This window comes from Aphis gossypii, chromosome X (assembly GCF_020184175.1).
Source record: "Aphis gossypii isolate Hap1 chromosome X, ASM2018417v2, whole genome shotgun sequence".
NCBI lineage: Eukaryota > Metazoa > Arthropoda > Insecta > Hemiptera > Aphididae > Aphis > Aphis gossypii.
The window spans coordinates 20,599,579-20,612,300 of NC_065533.1; the positions used below are offsets into that span (position 1 = coordinate 20,599,579).

The 12,722-nt window shown below is 32.7% G+C and overlaps 1 protein-coding gene across 2 annotated transcripts; it reads right to left on the reverse strand.

The window, feature by feature from the left end:
- Positions 1-6,234: 6,234 nt before the first annotated feature.
- LOC114129647 (uncharacterized) lies at positions 6,235-11,859 on the reverse strand. 2 transcript variants are annotated; one of them, XM_050206224.1, is made up of 3 exons: positions 8,282-9,956; positions 7,418-7,471; positions 6,826-6,957 (listed from the first exon to the last, which is right to left on the reverse strand). In XM_050206224.1, exons 1-2 carry the CDS (start codon positions 9,343-9,345, stop codon positions 7,441-7,443), a joined length of 1,095 nt encoding a protein of 364 aa, XP_050062181.1. In that variant the 5' UTR covers positions 9,346-9,956; the 3' UTR covers positions 6,826-6,957; positions 7,418-7,440. The 2 variants fall into 2 exon arrangements, with proteins under 2 accessions (XP_027850249.2, XP_050062181.1); XM_027994448.2 differs by lacking the exon at positions 7,418-7,471 and having other exon boundaries at positions 6,235-6,957; positions 8,282-11,859.
- Positions 11,860-12,722: the final 863 nt, after the last annotated feature.

Sequence of the window (12,722 nt, forward strand, 5' to 3'; positions counted from 1 at the left end):
TTACTGCTAATAATAAGGGAGAATATTCGATATTTTTGTATGAAGTATAGCTAAATTGAGAAAATCTATAATTAAAACTTGGTTTACAATGAAATTAAAAAATTGAATGAATTTGTCATCAGTTAATCGCGTTTAAAAATGGAAATTTTACATCTCAAGTTCCTTTTTACTGGTTTATGTTTTGTAGTTAGGAGTCTGTAACTTTGGATAATAATACATTTTAATGTAGTTACTAGACATAGATAGGCCAATTTTTGACTTATATTATTCTTAAATAAATGAGTTAAAATTTACCTCGAATATATTGCTAGTAGGAATGGCATATAAATTTCAAATATCCAGTAAAAAATATAATATTATAAAAAAAAAAAAAAATACTATCATTACTTTAATTATAAAATAATTATAATTAAATATTAGTTTAACCCAACTGTAGTCTGTAATATAATTTACTATACATACTGAATTTACTAGTAGTTTTTTTTATTATTTTTGGTCCGCAAGTAGTATAAATAAGCATCCTGCAAGTAGTCGACGGGTATGAACTTATTATTTTCCAGCAAAAAGCGATACCGTTTATCCATCTTAATGAGTAATGACGGTCAGAAATCTGATTAGATGCATGAGAACGTATTAAATAAATTCATCGTAAAGTTTACTTGAGATTGATCGTCTAGTTTTTTTCAATTCTATATAATTAATATTTCAAAACTAATAGAATTTTTGGTTTTTGAATTAAATTTAAGGGCCAAGAGTAAGATGACTTATAAGTTATAAGATATTATTCTTATTGTTATTTCGTTATGATAATAACGCAAAAATAAAAGAAAACAAAAAAAATTAAAAATATAAATAATAATATTAATATATCATTAAATATTTTTAATTATTATATAAAGTAAAGATGCAAAGAATTATTTAGGTGATGATGTAATGTGGTTTAAAGTAATGTATTATTTAATGATGTATATTTATGTATTATGTGTAGGATTAAGTGGACTAAATAAATTGTAGGACAATTACAAGGGACACAAGCCTCGAATGAATGCCTCAAATATATTTATAAGTTATTAGTAATTTATTAGTTATCTTAACTTATGTCTTATTATTTTAAATTTGCGTAATTACCTTCCTCCTGGTCGTCGGAGGGTTCTCGAGGTCGTGATTCGAAAACGATCAAGTATACCGTTTGTAAAATATTAAGCGAATAATTAATATATTGAAATCTAATAAATGAATGAATAAAATAAGATACCTGTGTAAAATTATGACTATGTAAATATTGATGCGCATGCACCTTACCTTATCCGTAGCTGTCTGTGATCGCAGCCGACGTAATAAGGAGAGAAATAATTATTTTAAACACTCAAAAAGAAATAACTGAACACTGAACAAATTTCGTCTTAAAAAAAGGAAACAGCAGAGTTGTCGTTAGCAGGATCTTTTGAGTGGGTGTTGGGATGGTTGTAGGTTCTCCTACACTGTTCTGGTCAAATGGTGCTCGTGCACTAGTGTCTTTGGAAGGTGCTCATGCACTTGTCGCTTTGAAAGGTGCTCATGCACTGATGAGAGGAGACTATTTAGGTCAGGCCCGCCTGAGTCATCGGCGGCCCGATCAAAGGTGTCGGTGTCTCCAAAGAAAATTGTCTTTTTCTCTGGCGACAGAGACCCTGACCAGACCATCCCCTATCTCCGGCGGCACATGAAAGCAATCGCATTTGTTGCGCCGTACCGTTATAATCCCGTACAGTGTCCTGTACGTGACTAGATAATAGGAATTGTTCCAATCATCGGTGACTTGATTTATTGGGGTTTTTTAGGGTATATTACATGCGTGCGACAACTCGACCGTTATTTATTTTATTAAATAAAATAACGAATTTACAATTATGATATGTGAAATCGAGCATATCATTACAAAACTATCCGACACACAGAGGCGTACTAGAGACAGATCGGCCCAGGGAGATTTGAAAATCTACGGCCCACGTATATTATTATTTATTTTAGTAGACAAACGTCATCTAATTTGCCTCAAATAATTAATTAATACTACACTCAAATTTAATTTCAAACAATATTTAATTTGTGTGGTAAATAAATACGATTGTATACGATTTGTAGTAGTTAATACCTACAATCTACATATTATGCATATTTATTATAATGTAACAAAATAACAATTTTTTTGGTATAATTTGATTCATATTGGGTCTCTAGCGTCACATTCCCTTGGGCCTAAGCCGGCCCATAATCTTATAATTTTCACCGTCCTAGAAAGATAAATTTCCCTAACTCCCCTGACCAGTCTGCCACTGACGACACAACTCAATGTTTTCAGATTTCATATAGTATTATTACTTAATAGTTTTGAAAAAATTTGAATCAAAAGCTTCAATACCTACATTTTGATTTACAATAAAATAAATTAATAGTTTTATTTATTTAAAAATAATTAATTTAAAAAATTGATTATATTACCTTTAAGTTTGATAATAGATGAATTGACTCTACTATTACAGTACAGCTAACAGCATAAAATTGATTCCGTACACGAAAATTTGCCATGTTGTATACGTGTAAGACAAAGACAACACGTGTGGGTGTGGTGTTCTCTCATAATGGGTTTTAATTTTGTAAATAATAAAAAAAGAATTGTAAGAAAATCAATATCAAATAGATTTAACAAGTTCAAATCTATTTTCAAATTTTTTATTGCTTCGCTAGATCCAACGGTACATTCGCAAAATAAACATATCTAAATTTCCATGTTCTGAATGTGTTAGGTAAAATCAGAAAACGGCCTTCTTAATCATATAAATATGAAACCTTAAGTGGCTAGTCAGTAGTGAAGTAAAAGACATTGCACTGAAATAATCAATTAATATAAATATTTACTAAGTATTTCTACCCATATTAAGAAAGATAAAGTGATTAATATGCTTTAAAGTCCAAATTACTTCAAAATGAATAAATTCATCAGTAAAAAAATATAATTTAGTAATTCTTTTCCTGGATACTTCAAACTTATAAATTAGTTTCTGCTGTACTAATGTACTATACCTACTAAACTTTTATACATTTTATTATTTTAATTATAATTTAGGAGACCATTCTTTTCAGTTTTCAAGAATGGAAAATTCAGTTTATGATTAAGTTTTGTATAACTTATTATTAATATTATTTTAATATTAATAATAAGTACATAATATATATTTTTAAACATATTTTATAGGGCATAATCTTTTTTTAATATTGTGTGCAACTGTTTTTGTTTGATGAAAAACCTTTAATGTGATTTTTTAATACAACACTAGGTAACTATTGTTGTAGTATAAAAAATATTTTTTATTTTGAAATTAGCTATAAGTATTATAACTATATCTCGAATAAAATTTAATATACCTTAAATAGATTGTTAGTAGTAAAATCATAAAATACATGATGAATAGTTATTCATATTAACTATATATCTACATTGGAGTATAAATAGTATAATATATCTCATTCCTGATTATATATTAAATAATTTTATAATTATATTTTAATTTGTAAACAGTTTATTTTTATTATTATTATTATTATTATTATTATTATTTGTAGATGAATTAAAACGGTGGGTTGTTTGTGGGTAGGTCTGTAAAATATTAAAGTTTCCCTAGTAAAATATAATTTTCAAACCACTTATGATACTTGATTTTGATATGTTTATTAGTCTAAAAAAACTTTTACAGTAAGTGAATATACTATTTATTATAACCAAATTTTAATAAAATTGTTTATACTATACACAAAATTGATAAGTTTGGTCAAATTTTAAACACGGCCCGTTAAAATACACTATACTCAAATACAAATTAAAATGAGTACATGATCGACTGAATTAATTTTTATTTTAAAGATAATTTGTGTTTACTTAAGCTAATACTTTACTTTTAGAAAATACATTAAAATATTAAAACTGGATGATTGGTTTAAATAATCATAATATAGTTATGTAAAAAATTATTTTCACTATGACTTCCATATAATAGCGTTATTAGTTATAATGTTTTGAAGCAAATAACTTTTTCAATAATACTATTACATTTAAAAAATATATATATTAATATAACATTTGTCTATAGACTCTACTGTAGTCAAATGACCACCATCTACAATTGTTATTTTTTATTTATTGAGCTGTGGGTGATTAGAATAAACTTCAAAGCTTCTTTAACTAAATGAATTATTTTTTTTCTTATTTAAGTACAAACAGTTTATAGTATTCCATAAAAATTGGTTCATTTATAAAAAAAATATATTTATAAAAATATAATATGAAATATGAATATTATGATTTATTATTTTTAAATGTCAGATCATAATTTACTAATGCTAATGAAAACAAATAAGTCTAAGATAATATATACCAACATAATAATTATATACTCTAGGTGTATAGATATTTACTATCCCCGTAATTTAAAGTATAGTAGAGAATTAACTATTAACCCGTGATTGATTCAATATTTTCTACATTACAAGTTTTAATTCACTACCATAGGACACACTATTGATGTAGGAACATTAATACTCCATCAGCTATTACTTTTAGATAAAATATATTAAAGTATAATAGGTGCTAAAGTGAATATAATAAGTAAAGATCTTAAAAATGACAAAAATTGCCATTCTTACACTAATTTAAAAATTAATATTACCATTATACATCAGGTATTCAAAATGTTTAATATTAACAGATTTATCATAAAGATATTGTTGTTAACCGTAGATCACAATGATGTTATCATCAATATGCATTATGCATTTTCATAATGCATTTATCTCTTATTTACACTACTTACTTGCAGATAAAAAGTTTAATGTTTAATTTTGTCATATGAAGTTTTTTTTTTAAGTTGATTTTTAACAAAAAAACCAAAGATATGATAATATATCTTTCTTATTATAGCTCTCAATTAATAGAAATCGAGAGAAAATAATATTTAATATTATTTAAATTATTATAATATCATACAAATGACAAATCTAATTGACATAATTTTAGATTTCTCTGTCTTTATATGAGTAAACAATAAGCGTTACGTAAAAAAAGTTCTTATGATGTCTCGGTTTGGAGATTTCAAAATCTTGCAACGCTAAGGTTACTTGAAAGTAAGCTAAAATAATCAACTTGCTTCATATATCCACAAATATAGATATATTGAAATATTTGAAACTTATACTACTACCACATATTAATAATATATAATTATGACAATAAATAACTTTATGAAAATTGTCTATAATATCTATGGATATCTCAAAATATTCTAATAACCTTTTCTTCTTTTGTCTATAATACACCTTTTTATGATTATTTTATATTTATTTAATGGATTAACTATTTTTGCTTAAGATGATGTCTAAAATATTAATGTCTGCAATTTACACAGGTAGCATTATTCACAAATACTTCATAAATAGTCAATTTATGAGAATTTAGTGTTATTATCAAAACATCAAAAATACATTACAATTAATACATTTTGCTCTTAACTTATGCAGTTTGTACCTATACCAAAAACTTTCCAAGTCTATATTTACATATTCATACTCATCTATAAGTATTTGAGAAATTGGTAAGAGCTTGTTCCTTTCTCAAAAATATTGACTCAGAAGTGTCCAATAAAATCATAACTATCTAGCTAAATTCCAGTTTTTAAAATAAAAATCTCGTTTGATTCTACAACCATTGCTTTGTGACTAATATTCTAAATTTTTAATATTTAGACTGCTTCTATTGAAAAAAAAATTAATCAAATAAGATATACCATTTAGTTTTCATAGTAGGTATTAATGTATTGACAAGAAATAAATTGTTATCAATTATTAATTTTAATTTAAGAGAAAAAAATTGTTAAAAAATGTACACAAATTGTTTCAAAATAAATCCTGCTTTGATGAAAATAAAATGAAATAGTATAAACAATTGAAAGAGCTAGTACTGATTCATCATTAGGTATACTAGAATGTACAATTTGTTTATAGTATTTAGTATTAGTGTTTATTTGTGGTTAGAATCTAAAACAAGAACTTACCCATTCGTTCCACTTCCAGCTAAACAAATTAATGGAATTGGTATTAAGTTTTTGATTATATGTATCATGTATGCAACTTAGTATGTCAATTGCAATTTTAAATAGATTTCACCCAATATAACTGCTGAATTGTCAATAATTAAACTCAACATTGTTAAAAAACATTTATTTATTAAAAGGAACACAAATATTGATGAAAAATATCCTGATAAAAATGAGTAAAAAAAAGATAACATTTGGAAACAAAATAGTTTGGTTTACATAAAAACATATTTTTTTCTGATTACACATTATGTTTGACAACAATCAGTAAATATATTCACAAACTGAAAAATTAAGATGGAATGCAGAAGCTTATATTATATTATATATGTTGAGGTAAATAAAAAAGTGTTGTATGATGAATAACAAAGTAAAAATAATTGTTATTTTAAAACTTAAATATAACATATAAAACTATTGGTACATTAGGTATGTACTTATTTAATCAGTCCTCATTAGTTAATTATATCAGGTACATTATTATCAGTCAGTATTCTCTTTTTTTTTATCTATGCCATTAGGATAACGCTCTCGAAAAAACTTGAGTGCCACATCAGGCCAATGGTCATAAATAATAGGAGCCTCAAGTACATCTATACCAGCGAAATTCTCGTGTTGCCATTGGACTTCAAACAAAAAGACGTCGTCATCTCTTAACTTGGGATTCATAATTTTTTCTATTACAAATCCATCACCAAACGTAGGATCTAATGTATCTTTTTGACATATTTCTTTTTGAAAATGTTCCGAAGCAGTTATGACTGGAGGAACACACTTTTCCTCAAACGGTTCTACGTTTGACTTTTTCATGGCCAGTTTTCTGTCTGCCTCACTAACAAAAATAAAAAATACAAAAAAATGTACTTAATAATTAATATAGTACTTATTACAAACAATTCAAATAAAAATGAATAGATAATTGTGACTTAAAACCAAAGAACTCTTAGAAGAAACTTTATTATAATAAGGACGTACTACTTATATATTAATACCTAAATAGAAATATATGTAGTACTTTGCAAAGGACATTAACCAGTTTTAAGTTGAATAATTTTCTTACTAATTAAAATATCCATCTTTAAAACTTAGCTTCTCCCAATTAATATGAAAAAAAAAGGTTTTTTTTTAAACTTTATTTAATAAATAAACAATCTGTACTATTTAATTTATTATAAGCATGTGTGTAGATATATACATATTACATAGATATATATTTATTTTTTACACAAGACACTTGAAAAAAAAAGAAGTACCATAATGGTGAAATTTTATATTGAACTCTGTTTAATTACCTATTTTAAATTGTAATTATGATTTAGATCACAGCACCATTTTCTCTTTTTAACCTAAAGGAGAAATAACAAAAACAGTGTCAACATTCAATGCTGATATTAGGGAATTTGGATGGTTAGTTAGTCGTGAGCGGAATTGTTTAATTGGTTAAATTAAAATCATTTTTATTATATATATATTATATATAATAATTATTCGGACTAATTATTTTTTTAGGTATACATGTGTAAGTATTATTGTTTCTATCATATTTTTAAGCATGATTATTATTATTTAAATGAGAAGACTAGGTATTTTACTAGTTCCTATTGACTAGTACTAAAAATATAATATTAAAACTCAAGTAGGTACCTAAGTAAAATATACAATATTAAATACTCTAATTAATAATATAAACTGTTTAGTAGCGGACGATTGTACCTACTTGTTGCATGAAGCCTACCCAACTGTTCTTATTTTTTTTTCTTTGATGCAACAATTCAACTACCTATGTATCATATTGCTTTCAAAAGCGGCAACGAACGAAACCATTATTAGCTAGTATGAACTATCTACTTTGGGGGCAAAAATATAGGTAACAAATCAATCAACAGAGTAGTTTTCATAGCAAACGACGCATTATCTGTTCGGTATAGAGATTAATTTTACACGATTTATTGCTATGTTATAATATTTTGTTTTTCGGTAGAGATTTGGCGAAATACGTGTTTCTTCCACCACCGACCGTGATTACAACTGAACACACAGGTGGGTGAGCGCAGCAACAATAATAGTACGATAACGGCGCGGCGAGATGGCAAAAAAAATCACGCGGCTAACGGCCAAGAAGCGTGTTTCTTTCGGTAGACATCTTGGATACTTACAAATTTTGTAATGCGAGGTTCACCTGGGCTTCGATGATAGCCGGGTCGATGTCGTCGTAGTCGTCAGTGGGGACTTCATCTTCATCTTCGTCGTAGTCTAAGGAGTCGAAGTGGTGGCCATCGTTGTTGTCGTCGTCGTCATCGTCCTCGTCGTCGTCGTCGTCGTCGTCAGCGGCGACGTTAGTGATCGTCATATTGAGGCTGTTGGCGTTGTCTTCGTCGTCCGAAAATATCTCAGATTTAATTTTGATCGGAACATTGTCAATAGGAATGGCTGGTGGAACGGCCCGTGGAACGATAGGAACGGCAGGGGGGACTATAGGAACAGCAGGGGGAACGATAGGAACGGCTGAAGGAACACTTTGGGTGCATGCGGCCGGCGGACGACTGTCGATACGGATATTGCGAGGAACGCCGTTCTTGAGGTAACGGAATGGAATGATTGTAGTTGTAGGGCCCTTACGATCAATGCTGTCGTTCATATCAATGTAGTCCTTCATATCAATGTAGTCGTTCTTATCAATGCCACCAGGAACATGAATCCATTCTTCAGTAATGGGGAGTTGAACGGTGACACCACTCGGTCTGGTAAACATAACTCTATGAGGAACTTGCGAGTACGGAATGAGTGTGAGACCGTGTGGGTATCGTATAGTAACACCATCGGTCGTGGCAGTGGCCTCAGTAATAGAATCATCAATATCATAGTAATCGATGTCGTAGCGACGATCGGTAGCCGAGTTGCTGCTGGTGCTCGGCATGTGGGAGCCCTGGGAAAACGTTCCGTGCCGTTCGTTTCTATTAGCCCTGCGTTCCCGGCGGGGCGACGTGCAGCACCGATTTCTTCTGATCGGACTCCGTTCCCGGCTAGGAGGCGCGTTGGCCCAGCCTCCATTTAGTGTGTTGAGAGGGTGACCGTATCTCAATAAATCGCTTTCATCGTCATTCTCGCTTTCGGACGGGGGTTCCGACTTGCACCTTACGGGCTCCGTCTTGATCCTTACGGTCGATAAATCGGCGGAATCGTCGCTAGAGTCGTCCGACGACGAATACCCCCACGCCATATTTGCAGAACCGGAAAAAACAGACAAACAAATCGCGTACACAAACACCACCGACGCGATAGTGTGATTACTACTACGGAAATCGCTCGAGTCACACGATCGGACGCGCGGTAATCGAAATATAAACAAAAACAACACTGTTACGCGATAATCGGCGCGAAGACGGATGTTGTTATGGCGTCGACCGTGATACGGACGTATGCGCCGAGAGCGGTACACGCGCGCGCACACTGCACAGAGACTGTAATAATAATGCCGACGACGACGCGCCACAGAGTACGCGATGTCGGACACGGACGCGCACGGCGACGGCGAGGCGGGGAGGGGGGGATGAACAGAACAGCGGTAAGGTGCGGTACCAGAGTAGTACCACTCTTGACCGTGGCGCGCCCAATACGCGTCGCGCGTTTGGGAAACTGACGGTTTGTCCCGCGCGCCCCGCGGCCCGTTCGCCGTTGACCTATTGACGCGCCGCTCGGAAACTGCGCGGAAACGGCGACGGCGGCGGTACAGCAGCTCCTGCCCCGTGCCCCTCCCCGCCTGCGCTCCGAGCGAAAATCGAAATTCTCCGTGCACCGCGTTGACGGCCGCCGTCCGAACGCGCGGTGCCCGATGATCGTACGTCGTGCGGCGGCTGGTTACCGGGTTGATGTTTCAGCGATGGCGCCGACTCCCGGACCGCCGCAAATATTAGATAATAATATGCGATTTTGAGCGGACCCGTCACTCGTCTCGCACTACTGTTGTTGTAATTAATACGCGGAAAGCGGATTTTCGGATTAATGGTTTTAGACGATCGGACTTTCGCCGCAGCGCGGTTTTTATTTTCCGTTTTTATCGATACGAAAAGAACATTCGAAGAGCAAATATCGTTTTAGTAACGATAGCGATTAATGTTCGACGATATTTTTTCGATCGATCGTAAAAATTATTTCCTAAACGACAAACGTATCTTCAGATCCAAAACACGTTTTATAATACTCTTTACAGAATTTCCGATCAAACATAAAAATCGGGCAGGCCCGTACGTAGTCGACGAACACGATCTCGGCTACCGTATTCCCGCCGTTGCATTACGTCTCCACACCACTTTACCGAATTATTTTTCCCTATCGTCCATTTAGCCGATTTTTTGTTTCTTTTTGTTAAATAAATATAACATTATTTCGTTGTGGTTTATAACAAACCAGATAAAATTTAATCTGTATAGTACATGTATTTAATTAGCGGTGCTGTATGAGAACTACATTAATTGTCGAAATGTAAAGCGTCTGTACAACGGTTGTTAGTGACTATTGAAAACAATAATAATTATTATTATCGTATAAGGTTATCGCATTTATTTCTAAGAAGACTTAGGCAACATAATATATTATGTATAATATGCACACTGCGATAATGCGATATTATAATATACGTTCGGCGTTGTACGCGAGTCTATAACCGATAACTGAATAATAAGATTAAAAATATGATCGTGTAAAATAACAGAAAATCAATTCGCAAAAATAATTTGAGGAATGTGTACAACGAGAACGAATTGGCGGCAAAAACGAAATACGACAGAGCACCGTACACTTAGTGGCGATGGCGGCCAGTCAGTCGTCGATCGCATTTTATTTGGCCGTCGATTCACGATAATGACACAGTGGCTATACAGCTATAATACTAATACTACTAGTTGCACGCCGCGTTAAAACGTCTGCCCGATTAACAATCCCGGCTTTTTTTTTTATTTTTTTAGAGCGCATACTAACAAAAAATACAAAATTTAATTTTCCTTCCCGTTTTTATTTTTGACAGACTCGTTTGACCAGACCGGTACTCCGTACCGTCATCGGGCACGACGGGAAACTTAAACGTGTCGTTTAATTCTCATTTAATCTTTTAAACGATATTACGTCGCAGATATTTCGTCCATTTTGGTTTTGTTACCAGTGGCGTCACAAATCGACGCGTCTTTGTCGCCGCGAACGTGCGAGAGCGCCCGACAACCGAAATGGGTCTTATTTTCATTTGTATTTTCTATAGTAATCGAAACATCTGCTTCGCCAACACGAAGGAATGTCATTGTCCACCGGGTAGAAATCGTCGTCGACGACGTCAGCTGCAAATTCCTGGAATACGTACATTGTATACGTGCCTCTACCACTCTTCCCGTCCGCCCGTCTATAGAGGATGCGACGTCGTCATGACGACTCTACCCCCCGCAACGTCCTGCCCGTCCCGATCACCCCCCCGCCGCGTCGAGTGCGGCCGACCTCTCTGCCGACGAAACCGTCGTAAAACGAGCCATCTACCTACGTTTTACAGTGTGTCGACGAAAAAATACGACTTGTTTTCCGTCGCTTTCGTGCACCGTGTCTCGCGTGCATTTAATGCGCCGGCACACGTCACCATCATAATATACGTATACAGAGTGATTCTTTTATCGAACAACGCTCTCATTACTTCGTCATAACTTCGAAAAGCGTTGATTTTTTTCATTTTTTTTTTTTTTATCATAATTAAAAAATCCACACAGATCTAGAACTATTAATATAATATATTATAATATTATATTTATTTAACTACTCCGCCGTATTTTCACCATTACGTTCTTTGGGTGAACCACTTATCGACTTTTGGTTTTCAAATCACTACCTACACTTAAAATTAAGAAAATCAATAAGGCTTTTTTTTTTTAACGAATAATTATCACGTTCAAATTTTTATTTTTCGTTAATCCGTCGATGAGATACAAAAAAAAAAGTCGAAAAAAAATTAAATTTTATACAGCGTTGTAGAAAAAAAACACGTATCTAAAATTCGAAGAAAAAAAATCTATTCTTTTTGAAATAATGAGTGTGTTGTTTGATAAGAGAATCACTCTGTATGACATACACGTGATTACGTTAAAAACAAGTTTCGACCAAGTATAATAATATTATATTATTACGCATTACGCGTTCATCCACATTCGTCAACGATATAGTGCGTTTACGAACGAGTGTGACTACGAGTCGTATTAACACCGCCATATTGTCCCGCTACGAAATCAAACCCTGACCCTCCCTCCCTCCGAAAGACGAACGCGGATATCGAACACCGGACTGCCGAATCGGTTTTTTTTTTATCTGTTTACGACGAAAAGCCTCACAGTTATCTGTGTGTGTACTTTGCATTGTAGTTTAGTGGTTATTAACGGATAACGGCAACGGATAATATTACGAGCAATATACGACGTCTTAAATCTGCTAATATTAATATAATTTTAACAGTCTAATACAAAATCGATATAGATACGAAACCTACGTCGAAATACGGATTAGACCTTTTTATTCGTAGTTTGGGACGCACTGGTGGAATGTGCAACCCGCAATACCGCCGTTGTATAT

Coding starts and splice junctions, on each gene's coding strand:
- LOC114129647 (XM_027994448.2), bottom strand. CDS start 9,345: ATGGCGTGGGGGTATTCGTCGTCGGACGACTCTAGCGACGATTCCGCC. Junction 6,958..8,281: donor AACCTCGCATTACAAAATTT/GTAAGTATCCAA, acceptor TATTTTTGTTAG/TGAGGCAGACAGAAAACTGG.